The 21151-nt window shown below is 47.8% G+C and overlaps 1 protein-coding gene and 1 non-coding gene across 3 annotated transcripts; one reads left to right on the top strand and one right to left on the bottom strand.

Moving 5' to 3' along the window:
- The first annotated feature begins 224 nt into the window (after positions 1 to 224).
- On the top strand, positions 225 to 4147 carry FOXI1 (forkhead box I1). 2 transcript variants are annotated; one of them, XM_081521487.1, is made up of 2 exons: positions 225 to 865; positions 2516 to 4147. In XM_081521487.1, exons 1-2 carry the CDS (start codon positions 286 to 288, stop codon positions 3076 to 3078), a joined length of 1143 nt encoding a protein of 380 aa, XP_081377613.1. In that variant the 5' UTR covers positions 225 to 285; the 3' UTR covers positions 3079 to 4147. The 2 variants fall into 2 exon arrangements, with proteins under 2 accessions (XP_081377613.1, XP_081377614.1); XM_081521488.1 differs by having other exon boundaries at positions 286 to 865; positions 2798 to 4141.
- A 16268-nt stretch (positions 4148 to 20415) lies between these two features.
- Positions 20416 to 20525, bottom strand: LOC145519268 (U6 spliceosomal RNA). The gene has a single exon (XR_014063683.1). It is a non-coding gene; the product is annotated as a U6 spliceosomal RNA (small nuclear RNA).
- Between the last annotated feature and the right edge of the window lie 626 nt (positions 20526 to 21151).

Here is a 21151-nt window from a genome sequence, read left to right as displayed (position 1 = left end):
ACAGACAGAGGGGACACAGAGGAGAAGAACGGAAAGAAAGAGGGAAGAAGAGCAGACGGGCGCCCCAGTCTTCGCTGCCACCAGCCGGGAAGCCGGCCGAGCGTGTCCTTCCGGTCCGCCGTGGCCGTGGCCGCGGGGAAGGGCCCTGGGGCGACCCAGGTGGAGGAGGGAGGGGCGGGCCGGCGGCGACGCCCCGGGGTGGGGCCAGCCTGGTATAAGCGGCCGGCGGCCAGCACCTGGCAGGGCCAGCTCCCCAGCAGGTGGCGGCGGCCAGCCCGGCCCAGCATGAGCTCCTTTGACCTCGCGGCGCCCTCCCCGCCCCGCTGCAGCCCCCAGTTCCCCAGCCTCGGCCAGGAGCCCCCCGAGATGAACCTTTACTACGAGAACTTCTTCCACCCGCAGGGCGCACCCAGCCCGCAGCGGCCCCCCTCCTTCGAGGGTGGCGGGGAGTACGGGGCCGGCCCCAACCCCTACCTCTGGCTCAACGGGCCGGCCGTGACCCCGCCACCCTACCTGCCAGGCAGCAGCCCCTTCCTGCCCCAGGCCTACGGCGGCGGCGTGCAGAGGCAGCTGCTGCCCGCCGGCGTGCCCGCGCTGGGGGCCGGCGACCTGGGCTGGCTGCCGCTGCCCTCGCAGGAGGAGCTGATGAAGCTGGTGCGGCCGCCCTACTCCTACTCCGCGCTCATCGCCATGGCCATCCACGGGGCGCCCGACAAGCGCCTCACCCTCAGCCAGATCTACCAGTACGTGGCCGACAACTTCCCCTTCTACAACAAGAGCAAGGCCGGCTGGCAGAACTCCATCCGCCACAACCTGTCTCTCAACGACTGCTTCAAGAAGGTGCCCCGCGACGAGGACGACCCAGGTAAGGGGGCCGTGGGCGCGGGGTCGTCCCCCGAGGAAGACTCAGTCCTCCCGACACCCTACTCTAGGAAGTCCTGAAGGGGTCCTGCCCCACCCCGAGGCCGGGGGTGGAGGGGCGGTGGGCAGAAGGAGTCCGCAGTAAAGGTGGACCCTGCAGGCAGATGTGCCGCTGACCTCTGAGTGACCTCTGAGCCTCGGTTTTCCCATCTGAAAAATAGGGCCAGGATAGTTGTTGCTCTGCCAGGCTTGTGGACAGTGGGGTCATGAGATGATGCACGTGAGGTGTTTGGTGCTAACAAAGGCTCCATGGACTGCAATGACTGTGACCATTAATTCAGATCCCCCCATCCAGCCGCGGAAACTCCGTGTGGGGGCTGGGGGAGGGGGGTGACTGCTTGCAACCAGAAAAAGCCACGTGCGCTCCGGGCCTGCTGGGAAGGGACAGACATCCTGGGACACCCACTCAGGGCCATGCTGTGCTGCCTGCCTGCCTTGGCTACATCGCCTCCTCAATCAAGCCGTGCAGGGCGGCTCTTATTTTCCTCACACCCAGAGGTGAAGCGCCCGCCTAGGGTGGCACAGAGGGACGTGACCGTGATGGAGCAAGAGTCAGAATGGAGGTCCCTCTCACACCAGGGTGTGAACTTTTCCTTTGTAACGAGCAATTTCTAGAACTCAGAGATGTGTGTGTGCTTAGTCACTCAGTTGTGTCAGACTTTTTATGACCCCGTGGACTCTAGCCCACCAGGGTCCTCTGTCCATGGTATTTTCCCTCCAAGAATACTGGAGTGGGTTGCCTTCTCCAGGGGATCTTCCCAACCCAGGAATCAAACGCAGGTCTCTGGCCTCACAGATGGATTCTTTACTATCTGAGCTACCAGGGAAGCCCATAGAGATGTACGGAGAGTAATATATTAAATACTCATGTATCTATTTCCCAGAATTAGAGTGCCCTCTTGTCACACCATAGGAAGCCAGGGTACCTCTCAGAGGAATCCCACTTCCACCCACTTTGAGGGTCGTGAGGACGGGGCTGTTTGTCCTACAGAGGAAAGCGAGTGTTCTGTCCAATGTCTGGCCTCACCCTTAGGCTGAGAGATGTGGCAGGCAGGGTTCAGATTGTCCCTCCTGGGTACAAAGCCCCTTTCACATGTCTAGCATTAGCCCTCTCTCACAGCCAGCAGGAGGAAGAAGGGACAGGTCCAGTGGGCCCACTTCTCAGACTAGGAAACCAAGGCCCGCCCCAGGTCCCCAGTCGGGAGCTGGGACTCAAGTCCACGCTTGGAGTTCATGCTCAGGAGTTTCAGGAAGCCCTCTATTTCTCCCTGAGTGTCCCTTCACATCAGCAATGGAAGAAGCCCCTCCCTCGCCTTGGAGCTGGTACTTGAACTTCTTGAAGAGCCCACACAGCAACCTCCTTCATGGCTCAGTCCTCTCTCACCCTGTACTCCGAGAGTGCCTAGGTGTGAGGTGGGTGCTTGAATAAAGATCCGTGTGGTGGGCTGCATGGTGAGTTTGTGGCATTCCTGTTTTCTTCTCTACCTTTCTGCATCTGCTGCTACCTTTGGTTTTAGCTTATGACAAATGAGGAGGAGCAGAAGCAAAGTATTGGCTCCATCTCTGCACTTACCCTCTCCCACTCTTGTGCCAGGCAAAGGGAATTACTGGACCCTGGACCCCAACTGCGAGAAGATGTTTGACAATGGAAATTTCCGCAGGAAGAGGAAGAGAAAATCAGATGTCTCTTCCAGCACGGGCTCCATGGCCTCAGAGAAAACGGAGGCTGGTCTCCTGGCAGGCAGCCCCGGGACTGCAGAGGCCCAGGACATCTTGGACGGCGCTGCACCGGGCCCCACCAGCTCCCCGGAGAAGCGGCCAACGCCGCCCCCACCAGGCACCCCATGCCTCAACAGTTTTCTCTCTACCATGTCAGCCTATGTGAGCGGCTCGAGTCCCATGGGCCGCCCCATGGCCACCACGCCGGGACTGAGCCTGGAGCCTGCTGACAAGGTGGGGCAGAACTCACTGAGCTTCAACTCCTACACCCCCCTCACCAACATCAGCGTCCCTGCGGGCGGGGGCGAGTGGGCCAGCTCCATGCCCAGCAACACTCTGGGCTACGGGGGTTCTGTCCTCAACCAGTTCAGCCCTCCCTTCTACGGGAGCGTCAACACGAACAGTGTCCTCTACCCCAGGGAGGGCACTGAGGTCTAGAAGCGGAACAGCTCCTGAGCCAGGCCAGACGGACATGCCAGGGGTCCTCCATGCTGGCACTCCAGACCTCTGAATCGCCCAGACACACACAGGAGGCTCAGAGGAATTCATCTTTTTTCTGGAACATTGTATCACATATCCACCCACACAACCCAACCAACTTTGCAGTGGAACTGTTGGTGCCTGCATGACAGTAACCAACCTGGCCATTTATTGAGCACTTCTGTGCTAGGTGCTGTACGAGGTTCTTTGAAGGTATGATCTCACTTTCTATTTCCAGCCACCTTGTGAGGGTCATATGAATCTACCCATTTAACAGGTGAGAAAACTGAGGCTCAAGGAAGTTAAGTCACTTTCCCAGAGTCATACAAACTAGGAAGTGGTGGAGCAGGGAGTCAAGTGCAGGCTCCAGTGACCCCCCTCAAAGTTTGGGCCAACAGAGGCAGGAATGGAGGGATTGGATGAGCAGACATGGAAAGTCAATGTGATGAGCTGATGATGGGAAAGATATCAAAATCTCTCCACTGCCTTCCAGCCATCCATCACATGTAGTACCAGCCCTGGGTACATCTCGTCTTGGTCCAAGTCTTTATTCTGTGGCCCCCAACTTACCTACCAACACTCCTTTTGCTACTACTCAAGAGGGGAGCCCAGATCCCTGCCCCTGCTGGACAGTGTGTCTAGCCTCCCCCCACAGAGGGAGGTTGCCTCCCCAGCCCCATAGACCAAGAGCCGGGCAGGGAAAGGAGGAGTGTGCACCCCAAACTCCCACCCCTGCTCCGCCCACTGGCAAAATCTTGTAAAGCCCAACTTTCTGTGTGCACGTCATGGACCAGTGAGCTGGAGGTGGCAGAATCTTCCAAGAAAAACAAAGGCGAATCAGTGATTCCTTTTTCATAGCCCAGGAGGGGCTTCAGACCACCACAGAGGGGTCCACATGGGCAGTTCGTGGGATCTTTTTCCTCTTTTTGTACGTGCTTTACATACCAGTGATGCCGCATCACAGCACACCCTGGGAAGTGATTTTGTTTTCTTATGTTCTTGTTAATTAAAAAAAAAAAAATCTGCATGAGTGCCTTCCTTGTGAGCTTTCCTGTCTATTGAGTTGACCCAATATGGAGCCAAGTGCAGCCTGGAGCTGAAGGCTTTGGGGACAGGAGGTGGAGAAAGCACAGGTATCAGTCTCTTTCCCTCTTCCACACTGACATAGGGACAGGACAAAGCTCCTCAAAAAGAGAGGGGAGCTTGTGGGACGCAAAATCTGGCCTGGGATTGCAGCTCATGTAATCATCACCCCTGCATTATGATCACGTAACCCCACCCCCAACAGCCCTGTGCAGGGAGTGGAACTAGCCCCATCACTACACAGACAAGAAAGTTGAGGGTCAGAGTGGTCGAGCAAATTTCCTAAAGTCCTCAGCCAGTTAGTTCCTGCCCGTGTCTACTGACCCTGCACCTCAACACGCTGTGGCGCAGCCTCCGAGGTGGCTCCCTAGGGCAGTGCCAACAGTCCTGCTGGCTACAGTTCACTGTAGGCAGACACTGGGTCAAGTGCTCTGCAGAGGGAGCTTTTGAACTCTCACAACGGCCCACATGTACAGACCCTTGCAAGTCACTTGGGTACCTGGCACAGTGACTGCTAGAGGACTCGGGCACAGAAGCTGGAGGTCTTCTAATTGGAGAGACCTCCTCAGACGTGCTTGCATCCAGCCATGCCAAGCTGCTCTCTCAGTCTCTGGGAGGCTGTCTTTCCCTGGAGTGAGAGAAAGTGTTCATTGCTCAGTCATGTCTGGACTCTTTGTGACCCCATGGACTGTAGCCCACCAAGCTCCTCTGTCCACGGGATTCTCCAGGCAAGAATACTGGAGTGGGTTGCCATTCCCTTCTCTAGGGGATCTTCCCAATCCAGGGATCCAACCTGGGTCTCCTGCATGACAGGCAGATTCTTTTACTGTCTGAGCCACCAGGGAGGCCAAGAGTTGGAGGAGGTGGTAAATAATGCTGCTGATGGTAATAATAATAAAAGTATGCATTGTAGGTTCACTATGTGACAGGCACTGTGTCAGGACTTGAACTGCCTTATTGCATTTAATCCTCCAAATAAACCACTACAATCAGTACTATTATCTCCATTGTATAGGTGAGGAAATTGAGCCTTAGAGAGATTCTGTAGTTGATCAAGGACCCACAGCCAGGATTCCGTACAGACCCGTAGATGCCATGGCTGAAACTTCTCCGCTGCACCTTGGACTTGGGAGCCCTGGGCTTACCATGAGTGAGCAAACCAGGAAAACTGAAGTAAGGGGAAAGAGCTGGCCTCCTTCAAAACCTCTCATATTTTTCCTGGGGAATCCTTTTCCACAGAGAGCCGGAATTCTCCTGGCAGGAGAGGCAGAGGCAGTCCTGGCTGAGGAGGTAAAGGGAAAGTATACAGTTTCAGACCATAAAAAGTAAACACTTGAAACAAGCTGACCCCTTGCTCAAGATAGTGGAAGCTCGAGACTGGGAGAGGCAGGGACTCCACAAACGCCTCCAGGGAGACGGAGTCAGAGGCAGAGTCAGGATGCAGGTCCCTGAAGCCCAGACTAGGATGCCTCGTCACGCTAGACCCCACTGCCACCAAACATGCCCAAACAAACTCTGCGGTCTCCACAAATAAGCTCCATGCCTGCTCTTCCAGACTCGCTCCTCCCCTACGATGGGTCTGCGAGGCGTGCAGTCTGACAAGGCCCCGCCTGTGAAGGGGCCCAAACAGAGCCCAACCTAGCCCCTGGGAGGGGGGTGGCTGTTGAGGACTGAGGACCCCAATCCTCAGCCCCCACCCTCCTCAGCCCCGAATGCAAAGGGCACAGCAGTAAAGGGAGTGTCTGCAGGCTGCTGGCAACTCCTGTCTGTGACGGCGACATTCCTGGTAGCAGCACCAGCAGTTCACGGAGGGCAGTGTGCACTGCTGGGGGTGGGAACCCAGTCAAACAGGGCTCTCCCCAGTCAGCTGCTGCATTCTGCTTCTTGCCCTCTTTTGGTTCTCTTCCTCTGAGAAGAAATGGGATCTGGAGAGACGGAAGGAAGGAAAACAGAGAGGGTACGGGAAGGAGGGAGGGATGAAAGAGGACTGGTCATCCACCGAGCGTTCAATCCTGTGGGTGGACTTTGGACTTATCAGCCTCCTACAATTTGGCTCTACCTTAAAGACGCGTCCTCCAACACCAATAAAAGTTCTGAGAACCGGGCTTCCTGTGTGCTAGAGATCCCAGGAAGGCTGCATGGAGGAGGTGAGACAGGAGCTAAAGGATGGTTGAAATGAACTAACACAAAGAATTTTCAAATGAAAGGAAACTGAGGGAATTTATCACCTGCAGACCTAAAACTAAAGGAAATTGTTCAGACTGAAGGGAAATGATAGTACTGGAAACTCAAATCTTACAAAAGGAATGAGGAACGTCAGAAATGATAAAAATTCTGGGTATATATTATTAAAGTCTTTTTTCTATTCCTAATTTTTTAAAACACCCAAGACTGTTTGAAAAAAAAAACTGTAACGTTGTCTTGTAGAGTCTAAAATGTATGTAGGTGTGTGCTACTGCTACTGCTAAGTCACCTCAGTCGTGTCCGACTCTGTGCGACCCCATAGATGGCGTGTAGGTGTGTATAGACTTTCAAATGGGAACTTTACTGTAAGGAATAGGGTTCTGTGGTAAATGGATCTATATAAGTGCAAGGGTTTCTTTTCTGTATATTTTGTAAAAGTGGTACAACCTTAATTCTAAATAGAGTGTTAAGGAAGTCATTATAATCTCTAGAGCAAATAATGCAAAATAATGCAAAGAAGTGGAAATAAAATGCCAATAGATAAACTGAAATGGAGCCTTTAAAAATATTCAAATAATTCTTCAAAATACAGAAACTGCAACACACCTGAAAAACTTAAGCAAACAGAAAAGGAAAGATAAAATAGTAGATCTAAATCCAGTCACATCAGTAACTATATTAACTGTTAATGAACTGAACATTGCAATGAAATGGCAGAGATTTGTGGGGTTAATAAAAGAGGACAACTCAACTATAAGCTGTCTATAGGAGACAGGCTTGAAACAGAGAGGACCCAGGAGGGTTAAACGTCAATGGATGAAAATAGTAAACATAAGAAGCGGATGGTGCTATTAGATAAAATAGACCAGAAGACCAGGAATATTATCAAAGAAAAATGGGACTTCTTTTAAATTAATTTTTATTGAAGTATATTTGCTTTACAATGTTGTGTTAATTTCTGCTGGACAACAAAGTCAATCAACTATACATATATATATATGTACATGTCTCTGTATATCTCGCCTTTGTTTTGTGTTTTTTTCCTGTCGCCACAGAGCACTAAGTTTCCTGAGCTATATAGCAGGTTCTCATTAGCCATCTATTTTATATGTAGTAGCGCATATATGTCAATCTCAATGTCCAAAAAAAGGCAACTAAGAGAAGTGAGAAATAAATTCAAGGGATTAGATCTGATAGACAGAGTGCCTGAAGAACTATGGATAGAGGTTCGTGACATTGTGCAGGAGACAGGGATCAAGACCATCCCCAAGAAAAAGAAATGCAAAAAGGCAAAATGGCTCTCCGAGGAGGCCTTACAGATAGCTGTGAAAAGAAGAGAAGTGAAAGGCAAGGGAAAAAAGGAAAGATACACCCATTTGAATGCAGAATTCCAAAGAATAACAAGGAGAGATAAGAAAGCCTGCCTCAGTGATCAATGCAAAGAAATAGAGGAAAACAATAGAATGGGAAAGACTAGAGATCTCTTCAAGAAAATGAGAGATAACAAGGGAATATTTCATGTAAAGATGGGCTCAATAAAGGACAGAAATGGTATGGATCTAACAGAAGCAGAAGATATTAAGAAGAGGTGGCAAGAATACACAGAAGAACTGTGTATTCAAAAAAGATCTTCAAAAAAGATACAAAAAAGATCTTCACGACCCAGATAATCATGATGGTGTGATCACTCACCTAGAGCCAGACATCCTGGAATGCGAAGTCAAGTGGGCCTTAGGAAACATCACTACCAACAAAGCTAGTGGAGGTGATAGAATTCCAGTTGAGCTATTTCTAATCCTGAAAGATGATGCTGTGAAAGTGCTGCACTCAGTATGCCAGCAAATTTGGAAAACTCAGCAGTGGCCACAGGACTGGAAAAGATCAGTTTTCATTTCAATCCCAAGAAAAGGCGATGCCAAAGAATGCTCAAACTACTGCACAATTGCACTCATCTCACATACTAGCAAAGTAATGCTCAAAATTCTCCAAGCCAGGCTTCAACAGTACGTAAGTCATGAACTTCCAGATGTTCAAGCTGGATTTAGAAAAGGCAGAAGAACCAGAGATCAAATTGCCAACATTCACTGGATCATCGAAAAAGCAAGAGAGTTCCAGAAAAAATCTACTTCTGCCTTATTGAATACGCCAAAGCCTTTGACTATGTGAATCTCAACAAACTGTGGAAAATTCTTCAAGAGATGGGAATACCAGACCACCTGACCTGTCTCCTGAAAAATCTGTATGCAGGTCAGGAAGAAACAGTTGGAACTAGACATGGAACAACAGACTGGTTCCAAATCGGGAAAGGAGTACATCAAGGCTGTATATTGTCACTCTGCTTATTTAACTTATATGCAGAGTACATCATGAGAAATGCTGGACTAGATGAAGCCCAAGCTGAAATCAAGATTGTTGGGAGAAATATCAATAACCTCAGATAGGCAGATGACACCCACCTTTATGGCAGAAAGTGAAGAAGAACTAAAGAGCCTCATGATGAAAGTGAAAGAGGAGAGTGTAAAAGTTGGCATAAAACTCAACATTCAGAAAACTAAGATCATGGCATCCGGTCCCATCACTTCATGGCAAATAGATGGGGAAGCAATGGAAACAGTGACAGACTTTATTTTTCTGGGCTCCAAAATCACTGCACATGGTGACTGCAGCCATGAAATTAACAGACACTTGCTCCTTGTAAGGAAAGCTATGACCAACCTAGACAGCATATTAAAACACAGAGACATTACTTTGCCAATAAAGGTCTGTCTAGTCAAAGCTGTGGTTTTTCCAGTGGTCATGTATGGATGTGAGAGTTGGACTATAAAGAAAGCTGAGCACAGAAGAATTGCTGCTTTTGAACTGTGGTGTTGGAGAAGACTCTTGAGAGTCACTTGGACTGCAAGGAGATCCAACCAGTCCATCCTAAAGGAGATCAGTCCTGGGTGTTCATTGGAAGGACTGATGCCGAAGCTGAAACTCCAATACTTTGGCCACCTGATGTGAAGAGCTGACTCATTAGAAAAGACCCTGATCCTGGGAAAGATTGAAGGCGGGAGAAGAAGGGGACGACAGAGGATGAGACAATTGGATGGCATCACTGACTCAATGGACATGAGTTTGAGTAAACTCCGGGAGTTGGTGGTGGACAGCGAAGCCTGGTATGCTGCAGTCCACTGGGTCACATAGAGTCGGACACGACTGAGTGACTGAACTAAACTGAACTGAACTAAAGAGAATTTATAACCTGCAGACCTAAACTCAAGGAAATTGTTCACACATTAAGGGAAATGATAGAAACCCAAATCTTTCAAAAGGAATAAGGAACATCAGAAATGATAAAATTCTGGGTAAATATTATTAAAGTCTATCTTTGCTTCCTAATTGCTTTAAAATATACAAGCCTGTTTAAAAAAAAAAATAGTGTATGTATGTCAATCTCAATTTCCCAATTCATCCCGCCCGCTTTTCCCATCTTGGTGTCTGTATGTTCTCTAATTCTGTGTCTCTCTATATGTGTTTTGCAAATAAGATAAAAAATGGACACTTTCAAAGTGATGAAATGGACAGTTCATCAGGTAGACAAATATTACAAATGGAAGAACTTTATGTGAGGCAAAACTGACAGAATGAAAGGGAAAAGTAAACAATTCCACTGTCTTGGTTGGAGGTTTTAACACTTCTCTCTCAACAACTGATAGAATAAATAGTCAAAACAGTCAGTAAAGACATAAAGGGTCTGAACAACACTAGCAACCGCCTTGACCAAATGGATATTTCTGGAGCACTGCATTTGATAGTGTAGTGCACATATTGTTTTCCAGGGCAGATGGTATGTTCACCATATGTGGAGCATGAAACAGGTCTCACAGAATTTAAAAGGATTTCAAAATACTATGCTAAGTGGAAGGTACCAGATACAAAGGGCATTAATAAATACTGACATAAATATTTATATACAATTCTAGAATAGTCAATCTATAGTGACATAAAGCAGATCAATACAGGCATACTTCAGAAATACTGTAGGTCCAGTTTCAGACCATCAGGATAAAGCAGATACAGCAATAGATTTTTGGTCACATGAATTGTTTGGTTTCCTAGCACATATAAGAATTATGTTTACATTATACTGTAGTCTATTAACTGTGCAAAAGTGTTACATCTACAAAAACAATGTTTATACCTCAACTTGAAAATATCTTATTGATTACAAATGCTAAGCTTTATATGAGCCTTCAGTGAGTCTTAATCTTTTTTGCTGGTGGAGGGTTACCAAAACGTGATACAGAGACAGGATGTAAGCAAATATTGCTGGAAAAATAATACCGATAGACTGGCTTGGTTCAGGGTTGCCGCAAACCTTCATTTTGTAAACATATCTGCAAAGCACAATGAAATGAAGAGCAGTCAAACAAGGGAGGCCTGTAGTTGTCTAGGGCTGGGGTGAGGGCAGAGGTGAAGATTGGTTGGGAAGGGACCCTGGGGAACTTTCTGGGATAATGGAAACATTCTGTACCTTGATTATTGTGGTGATGACATGGGTGCATCTATTTGTCAAAGTTCGTGGATCTGTACACTTAAAATATGAACATTCTACTGCAGGTAAATTATACCCGAATGAAGTGGATTAAAATTAAGAGAGACTTTTGGAATGTATACCAGGAAGTGACAAAGGTGGTTAGAATGCTAGTTGAGACTGGTTCCAGAACACTGAATTAATTAGTTGCCAATATTTAAAACCTGTGAGATTTCAAATATGAAGATTTAGGCTTCTCTGAAAAGTAAGACGCTCTGGCAACACCAAGACAAGATTCACCAGCACCCCGCCCCTGCCCCCACTCTTTCCCTCCTCCGCCAGATTCCTGCCCCAACTGAACCATGGCCGGAACAGGGTAGCAGTTGCTCCCTTGAGACGGAGTTCTGGCTTTCCAGTGACCACCTTGCAAGCTTCACTTGTGTAAGTGACCTGTCTAGCCCTGGATGCCTTTGCGTTTGTGACCCACTGACCAGAGTGATAGAACTAATTCTCATTTTTTATCTCACTTAGCCCCTAGAGCTTCTGTATGTATCCTCAGCATCTGACTCTCATCCCTACCAGGCACAGATGTATGGTTTCAGTGTTATATTGGAGCACTTTGTGTATATTATCTTACGAAATCCTCAGAGCAACCCTACCAAGCAGGTCTTATAATCACCCCCAATATGTAGCTGAGAAAGCTGAGACACAGAGAGTCATCAAATACGTGTCCAGGTTTACACGGGCACTAAGTGATGAAGCCTTATCCAAACCCAGAGCCATCTGATGTCAGGGCTTATGCATGTCCCAGGAAGTCCCGCTGGGCAACTCCAGGAAGCAGGCTTCCCATGGAATGCCACGGAACTGTGTGGGCTCCAGGGGGTGCCACTCACGCAGGACACAGTGTAAGTAGTGCCCTCTCGTGTCTTGCTAAATGGAAGGGTAGGGTAGCCCATGGAAGAGGGGAACTCCCTTTAACTTTGGGAATTTATCTCTGTCAAGGAAATTTTCCCTATTGCCTACTATGTGCCAGGTGCTGATCTAAGTGTAGGAGACATCAGTCACTCAGTCATGTCCCTGACTCTTTGCGATCCGATGGACTACAGCACGCCAGGCTTCCCTGTCCATCCCCATCTCCCGGAGCTTGCTCAAACTCATGTCCATCGAGTTGGTGATGTCATCCAACCATCTCATCCTCTGTCATCTCCTTCTCCTCCCGCCTTCAATGTTTCCCCGCATGAGGGTCTTTTCCAATGAGTCAATTCTTCACACCAGGTGGCCAAAGTATTGGAGTTGTAGCTTCAGCATCAGTCCTTCCAATGAACATTCAGAACTGATTTCCCTTAGGATGGACTGGTTGGATCTCCTTGCTGTCCAAGGGACTCTCAAGAGTCTTCTCCAACACCACAGTTCAAAAACATCAATTCTTCGGCACTCAGCTTTCTTTATAGTCCAACTCTCACATCCATGCATGACTACTGGAAAAACCATAGCTTTGACTAGGTGGACCTTTGTCAGCAAAGTAATGTCTCTTCTTTTTAATATGCAATGAGCAAAGTCCCTATACTAATGGAACTTACCCCATAATGGGAGAAACAGCCAGTAAAACATAATCAGGTTATATAATTACATGAACATCTAATATCATGCCAGTTAATGATCATCAATGTGAAGCAAACTAAAGCAGAGTCAGGGCTCAGCAGTGACTGGGGACACTATTTAAAATGAGGAGGTGTGAAAAGTCTCTCTGAAGACATGGCATTTGAGTAGAGACTAGTGGGTGTGAAGGAGGCAGCCCCACAAAGAACTGGAAGAAGGCCAGTCCAGCAGGGCAACGGGAATAGCCAAGTGCAAAGGCACTGGAGTGGGAATGAGCTCTCAGCACCTTTGATGTTAAGGATGAGACACTAGTAGGACCTCACAGGCCTGGGTGATAGTGTGGGTCTCATTCGATCTAAAGAGCAGAGTGGTGGGGCAAGAATTTTCATGGAGGGAGAGATGGAAGAGAGTAAGTTCAGGGCTCTCTGAAGGGTTGTCAAAGGGCTTAGCACCCACCCCAGGAGCAGCCCACAGTCCTCCTGAATGTGTCTTTCAATTAAAGTGTGCCCAGCAGTGCTTCTCATCGTGATTGTTTTTTCCAAAATACAGGTGTCCATAGCCTGGCTTCCAGCAGGATGGCAGTGACACCTGCTCTGGTTTCAGTAAATCCTTCTTATGCAAAATTCCAGCTCCATCTCAGTCACCAAAGCCTCTGACACTTTCCACCTGAGTCTCTGGGTGCAGCATGTGCCAGACAAAGAGGGAAACAGTGTCCCTGAGTGAGAAGGTGAACAAACCCCAGCCCTGCCAACACTTCCCTCCTAGGTGAACTGGGCTGTATCACTTCTCTGCTCGGTACAATGGGGCTGCGCATGCCTCGTTTCCAGAGTGGCTCATGGTCATTGATCAAGATCACTTTTGTTTTTTTTTTAATGTCTAGATTTTTTAAAATTTATTTGTTTATTTATTTTTGGCTGCACTGCAGCCATAGAAACTCATTCTGGGTAACAATAGTTGAAAAAAGACACAGGGGAAGGGTCTTGAGTGGCTCATGGATCAAACATAGGACTGGGGAACCAGGTGCCCAAAGAAGAGAGACCCAAAGGACAGTCCAGGTCAGCCCCTGGGCCCGGGAGTGAGAACCATAGTGCTCCACCAGGAGTAATTCTTACCCGGCCCACTCCTCGAGACTCAAAGCCCAAGGAAACACGCAGATGATCAAGCTGAGGTCTTGCGTCCCCGCTTTGCCTGAGTAGGGAGAGGTGGCATCTGGGCTCTGCCATCCAAGACTAACACAAAATTCTTCCCTAATCAAAAGGGGCTCAGGACTTCTGGAGCGGTCCAGTGGATAAAAATCTGCCTGCCAATGCAGGGGACACAAGTTAAATTCCTAGTCCAGGAAGCTTCCACACGCTGCAGAGCAACCACAACTATTGAGCCTGCGCTATAGAGTCCATGCTCGGCAACAAGTGAAGCTACAGCACCGCAACTAGAGCGGGGCACCCCCCTCGCCACAACTAGAGGAAGCCCACGCACAGCAGTGAAGAGCCAGCACAGCAAAAACAAAATCAATTAATGACTTTTCTAAAAGGTGGGGGCTCAGATGCTGACTGGACAAAAGCAACCTAACATTTGAAGAGGCGAGGGGAGGAAGAACCTCGTGGGAGTTCACACATTCTGACGCTTTGGGGGCCAGCTAATCACAAGTCTGTACCACACAGTCCATGGGATTCTCCAGGCCAGAATACTGGTGTGGGCAGCCTTTCCCTTCTCCAGGGGATGTTCCCAACTCAGGGATAGAATCCAGGTCTCCCGCACTGCAGGTGGATTCTTTACCATCTGAGCTGCAAGGGAAGCCCAAGAATACTGGAGTGGGTAGCCTGTCCTTTCTCCAGCAGATCTTCCCAACCCAGGAATTGAACCTGGGTCTCCTGCATTGCAGCCGGATTCATTACTAACTGAGCTATCAGGGAAGTCCCAAGTATGTACTAAAGGCATCCAAATTCAGTATTAGAAATGACTCTTCTGGACAAACTATGTCAGATTGGGCTTCCCAGGTGACACTAGTGGTAAAGAATCCATCTGCCAATGCAGGAGATGTAAGAGATGCAGGTTCCGTCACTGAGTCAGGAAGATCCCCTGGAGGAGAGCATGGCTTCCCACTCCAGTAATCTTGCCTGAAGAATCCCCATGGACAGAGGAGCCTGCGGGCTTCAATCCATAGGGTTGCACAGAGCTGAACATGACTGAAGTGACTTTGCACACATGCATGCGTGTCGGATTCAGCTGTGAGTTACCATTATGGAAGGAAACTTAAGACTTTATCCTTTGGGTGATGGGAAGCCACAGAAGGATATAAGCTGGGGTGGAGGGTACCTGGAACCAGAGATGGGCTGCTGCTGCTAAGTCACTTCAGTCGTGTCCGACTCTGTGCGACCCCATAGATGGCAGACCACCAGGCTCCGCCGTCCCTAGGATCCTCCAGGCAAGAATACTGGAGTGGGTTGCCTTTTCCTTCTCCAATGCATGAAAGTGAAAAGTGAAAGTGAAGTCACTCAGTCGTGTCCGACTCTTAGCGACCCCATGGACTGTAGCCTACCAGGCTCCTCCATCCATGGGATTTTCCAGGCAAGAGTACTGGAGTGGGGTGCCATTGCCTTTTCCACCAGAGATGGGAGAGACAGCGAATCAGACAGTATGGTGGGGTTTGGATGGAGGAGACAGACTTGAGACATTCTTAAGAGAAGAAGGCAGCAGGATCTGAAGCTACAGGGACGTGGTGGGAGAGGGGGAAGTAAGAATCAAGAACTCACCAAATTCCTGCCAGAGGAGCCAAACATCCCCAAACTCCTCTGCCCAAGTGCTTCATTTTTGTTAGCAAGGGAAGGATATTGTAAAGGCCAAATTGCACAACCAAAGAGGAAATCCAAAGGCAGACAAAGAGAAGAATAGAAAGGACTCTGTGGTTGACAGGGTGATTCATTATTATTCTTTAAGGTAAGAAGGAAAAAAATTATTGATCCTGGATGAAGAAACTGGGCTTGGCTGAGCCTGGGGCTTCAGGAGGGAAGTCTGCTCCAGAATTCCTTGGGGACATGTGGCTGAAGGGTGAGAACGAAGGAGGGGAGGAATGGGGCCACAAATGCTTACAGAGACATTTAGTCCCGGCCTGGGGCTGGGGAAATTGAGAGGACTGGGTTTTATTGCTTGGAAGGGAAGAAGACATTGGCAGGACTCAGCACTGTCCCTACAGATGAGCCCTCTTGCCAACTTACTTGGTTTTAAATACATCTTCAGGCTAGGCTGAAGGGAACCCAACCTGAGTCCCATCTTTTGCAGATGAGGAAATGCAGACCACAAAAGTTGGGGCAGCTGAAAAAGGTCACGCTGTTAGGAAGTGATGGGGCACAAGCTAAATGGGGCTCAAGATTCCTGACTGCCATTAGAATCCTGGGGCCCGGAGCCACTGGTCCTGGGGTAGCAATTTATGTCACATAGAATCTCCCACCGATCTAGCCACTAGCACAGTGTTTGCTAATAATAGGACGGAATTAATTTTCTCTGGTGACTCAGACGGTAAAGAATGTGCTACAATGCAGGAGACCTGGGTCAGGAAGATCTCTTGGAGAAGGGAATGGCAACCCACTCCAGTATTCTGGCCTGGAGAATCCCATGGACAGAGGAGTTGGGTGGGCTACAGTCCATGGGGTCGCAAAGAGCTGGATACGACTGTGCGACTAACACGCACATTAATTTTTCATTTGTTTGGTATCAGTTGATCTATCAAGCCACCAGGATGAATTGAATATTTCCTATGGGGATTCTGAGCAGAGGAGAAGAAAATCAATGAAGACTTAATGAGTCAAAGAGTCATCCTGAGAGTAGAAAGGGGTGGGATGGAGGGGGTACTGGATATACCTGGAGGGGAGAAGAGAGTCATCCAGGAGGGCAGGATAAAGGATGGATCTTAACAGGTCCTCCCATTAATTTTTAACGCTCCCATAAGCGTGGTGAGATTTGAAGTGGTTAAATTTGAAGCCAAATTTAACTATGGTCAGTAAGGATTCCTAGGCTCTGTATGGATGTAAGACAACCAAAGATGCGGAATTGGGAGACCAAAATCATGAAATTTCTAGCACAGTCCAGTGGTTTAAGTCAAAGGTCAGCAAACTTCTATGTTCATCTCTACAGGCCAAGAGGCAAAACCCAGGATACTATGAAGGTGCAACTTTTTATGAATGAAAAATGCAATAAAAATAAAATAATAGAGTCCAAAGTTTTGAAATCCAGTTCTAGTAATGAGAAGACGGGAGTCTGCTGGGGGAATCATATTTCATTTAACTGGGGTTCAAAGTGGGTGTCACGTCTCCTCAAAGTCAATTGCAAATAAGTAAAGTAAGTAAGTAAAGTCGCTCAGTCGTGTCTAACTCTTTGTGACCCCGTGGACGGTAGCCTACTAGGCTCCTCTGTCCATGGAACTTTCCAGGCAAGAGTACTGGAGTGGGTTGCCATTTCCTTCTCCAGGGGATCTTCCTGAACCAGGGATATAACCCAGGTCTCCGGCATTGCAGGCAGACGCTTTACCATCTGAGCCAAATGCTGATCTGTAGTGGATTTTTTATGCTGCATGTTTTTTATTATTTTTTATTATATATTTTACAAGTCTTTCTTCCCAATTTGCTCCTTATATATGTTTTTGTTGTTGTTTGTTGTTTTATTTTTCGGCCCCACAGCCTGTGGGATCTAGTTCCCCAACCAGGGATCGAACCTGCGTCCCTGCGTTGGGAGTATGGAGTCTTAACCGCTGTACCACCAGGGAAGTCCCCATATGCTTTGTATTTAACCGTGTCTTTTACACAGAGAGGTGACACTTATGCTATCCCTTTGATTGGCAGTGTATCAAACGGCAGTGCTAAACTCTCAGAGACCAGCAACTGCTCAGCTCTGCAAAGTACAAAAGCCACCGGAGATGGTAGGTAAACCAATGAACAGGTCTTATTCCAGTAAAACTTTATTTATGGACACTTAAAATTTAATGTCATGTAATTTTCACATGTCATAATCTTCTTCTTTTGATTTTTTTTTTAACCGTTTAGGGACACAAAAGTCTTTCCTAGCTCTGGGTTGGGGAGGGGGCAGGGGTGGGGTGGGGATACAGAACAAGTGGTGGGTGGCATCCGGTTCACAAGTCATGCTCAGCCTGCTGTTCATGAGCAGAATGGCCAAAGGACATCCCTGATGTTATCCCTCATAACTGACTGGCTAGGAGGAAGTATCTGATAGGCTAGATGGAACTAGAAATAAGGAGTTACTGAAGCTCCTGGAGCCTTGGGAAGATATCTGCCTCAGATCTGAAATGAAGGTTCTCCAGGTCGTCCCAGACTTGGTGGGTTTGGTGAGGCCTGCCAGGGTTTGCTTGACCCAAGACTGATTCTGGGAGCCTGATCATCAATTCCGTGTGTCTGTGTGGTCATTCCAGGCCCCCAAAGTCTTAATACTTAACACAGGGGTTTCCACAGGATGGAGCCAAGTTGCCTAAAAAGGATAACCTCCCAGACAGCTGAGACCCAGGCAAGCCGGTAGGTTGGGGCGTGGAGAGCACATGGAGAGCCTGGGCGTGGAAACAGCCCTTATCTCTAGCTTCTCAGGGGGAGTGTGGCACCTGTTTACGGGTAAACTCAGGGCCTAACTCAGCTGGAGGCAAGGTAATGGGGCAAAGCAGAGTTGGAGAACACCCAGGCCAGGCTGCCCAAGGTTTAACCCTTTCTAGGAAAGCAGAGGGTAAATATAGTAGGTTGGTGCAAAAGTAATTGTGGTTTTGTATTATTGAACTTTGTTGTTTGATACTGGAGTAGAAGTACTGTTAGTCACTCAGTCAACCAGGCTCCTCTGTCCAGGGGATTCTCCAGGCAAGAATACTGGAATGGGTTGCCATTCCCTTCACCAGGGGATCTTCCTGACCCAGGGATTGAACCCAGGTCTCCCACATTGCAGTTAGATTCTTAACCATCTAAACCATCAGGGAAGCTTGATATTGGAATACATTCTTAAATAAATGTGGTTTTGTTATACATCATTTTAATGCATATTTCTCACTTTATTTTTTGCTAATGACTTATTAAAAGTGTCAGTCACTCAGTTGTGTCCAACTTTTTGTGATCCTGTGGTCTGCAGCCCACCAGGCTCCTCTGTCCATGGGATTTCCCAGAAAAGAATACTGGAGTAGGTAGCCATTCCCTTCTCCAGGGGATCTTCCTGACCCAGGGATTGAACCCAGGTCTCCTGCATTGCAGGCAGATTCTTTACAATCTGAGCCATTACTTGCTGTTTATATTTATTTTAGACTAGGGAAATGATGTTAAACAAAAAGCAAATCTGAGCAATTTTCTTATCCAAGTTCAAAATGGGTTGTAAAACAGTGGGGACAACTCGCAACATCAACAATGCCTTGGCCCAGGAGCTGCTAATGTGCAGTGATGGTTTAAGCAGTTTGCAAAGGAGGTGAGACCCTTGAAGATGAAGAGTGCAGTGACCAGCCATCAGAAGCTGACAACAACCGAGAATGACTAAAGTTGCTAAAGAACTCAATGTCAACTGTTCTATGGTTGTTTGGCATTTGAAACAAATTGGAAAGGTGAAAAAGCTCAAGAAGTGGGTGACTCATGAGCTGACTGCAAATCAAAAAATCATCTTTTTGAAGTGTCATCTTCTCTTATTCTATGCAACAACAATGAACCATTTCTTGATTGGATTATGACATGCAATGAAAAGTGAGTTTCATACAACAACTGGCAATGACCAGCTCAGTAGTTGGACCAAGAAGAAACTCCAAAGCTCTTCCCAAAGCCAAACTTGCGACCAAAAAGTCACTGTTTGGTGGCCTGCTGCTGATCTGGTACACTACTTTCTGAATCCTGGCAAAACCATTATGTGTGAAAAGTCTGCTCAGCAAATCAATGAGATGCACCAAAAGCTACAACCCCTGCAGCCAGCACTGGTCAACAGAAAGGGCCCAATTCTTCTCCATGACAACGCCTGACAGCATGTCACACCACCAACACTTCAAAAGTGGAATGAATTGGGCTATGAAGTTTTACATCACCCGCCGTTATTCACCTGACATCTCACCAACCGACTACCACTTCTTCAAGCATCTCAACAACATTTTGCAGGGAAAACACTTCCATAACCAGCAGGAGGCAGAAAATGCTTTCCAAGAGTTTGTTGAATCCCGAGGCATGGGTTTTTACACTATAGGAATAAACAAACTTATTTCTCATTGGCAAAAATGTGTTGGTTGTAATGGTTCTTATTTTGATTAATAAAGATGTGTTTGAGCCTCATTATAATGATTTAAAATTCACGGTCCAAAATTGCAATTACGTTTGCACCAACCTAACACAAGCATGTCCCCAATTAAAGAACCAGCCCTAACCAACCCCCATATTTTCAACTGATTCCTACAGTAGATGGCAGAACCCTGCTCCAAACCCAGACAGTTCAGCTCTGACACGGTCCTATCTATGTCAGGTTGGTTTTGCAGATTTTAATAAATGGCTGAGAAAAGCACTGAGTCATCTACTCCAGCAGTCATTTACACTGCACCTACTGTATGCTGGGCACTGTTCGGGCTGGACTGTGTGAACAAGGTCAGCATCCTCCAGCTATATTCCAGCTCAAGGGTTCTTCACTGACCCCTCCAGGCCAAGGCAGAGAGTCCAAGATTGTCCCCATTTTACAAAAGAAACAACTGACACATACACATACGGTGACCCAGGGTACAAGAGTTAGAAAGGGTGAAAGTCGCTCAGTTGTGTCCGACTCCTTGCAACCCCATGAACTACACAGTCCATGGAATTCTCCAGGCCAGAGTACTGCAGTGGGTAGCCTTTCCCTTCTCCAGGGGATCTTCCCAACCCAGGTCTCCCGCATTGCAGGCGGATTCTTTACCAGCTGAGCCACCAGGGAAGCCCCCAGATAAGGAACGCTTCACGAATCTGAGAGTCATCCTTGTGCAGGCGCCGTGCTAATCTTCTCTGTATCACTCAAATTTTAGTATATGTGCTGCTGCCGAAGAGAGTACACGAGGGTTGAAGGTGGATGATAACTCAGATTTCCTTTGTCAGAGCATAAAGTTTCCACTTTGTTAAAACACAAGACAGTTTTTCCAAACCCTCTCCTATTCACTTTGTCTGACATGCTTAGTGATTGCAACCCTGCCCCAGACTCAGCGTGGAGTGCCTGGGATGGAAAGACAGGGAGCTCATTCCCTTTCCTTAAAGAGCTTGTGGTCTAAGGGACCACAGAGGTTGTGGGCTCCACAGCCAGACCGGGCACAGTAATGGAGTACATGAAGTGCCCTTCAGTGCAGAAGCTCAGACCTAGGATAGTCTGGAGACAGACCTTCCATTTACTATGACACCTTGGTCAAGCCACTGTCCTCTGTGATCCTTGGTTTCCTCATCTGTTTAATGGGCATATCAATAGTACCCATTTCAGTGGACTGGTGTGAGGGCTGAATAAGGTGACACAGTGCCCGGCGCAGTCAGCACTAAATAAATGGTAGTTACTTAAAGGTCCAGGAAAGAAAACTGCTAAGGACAAGGTAAAAGTGCCTAGAATTCAGTAGGACAATTGATTTTGTGCATCTGTCTCAATGTTTTGTTTTTAAATAGTTCTGTACAGTTATTAAGTGTCTGTACTGGGCAC

This window comes from Giraffa tippelskirchi, chromosome 8 (assembly GCF_054371585.1).
Source record: "Giraffa tippelskirchi isolate mGirTip1 chromosome 8, T2T-mGirTip1v1.2.pri, whole genome shotgun sequence".
In the NCBI taxonomy this organism is placed as follows: Eukaryota; Metazoa; Chordata; class Mammalia; order Artiodactyla; family Giraffidae; genus Giraffa; species Giraffa tippelskirchi.
The sequence above is the reverse complement of the archived record's forward strand: the minus strand, read 5'-3'. Positions and strand labels throughout refer to the sequence as shown.

Coding starts and splice junctions, on each gene's coding strand:
- FOXI1 (XM_081521487.1), top strand. CDS start 286: ATGAGCTCCTTTGACCTCGCGGCGCCCTCCCCGCCCCGCTGCAGCCCC. Junction 866..2,515: donor CCGCGACGAGGACGACCCAG/GTAAGGGGGCCG, acceptor CTCTTGTGCCAG/GCAAAGGGAATTACTGGACC.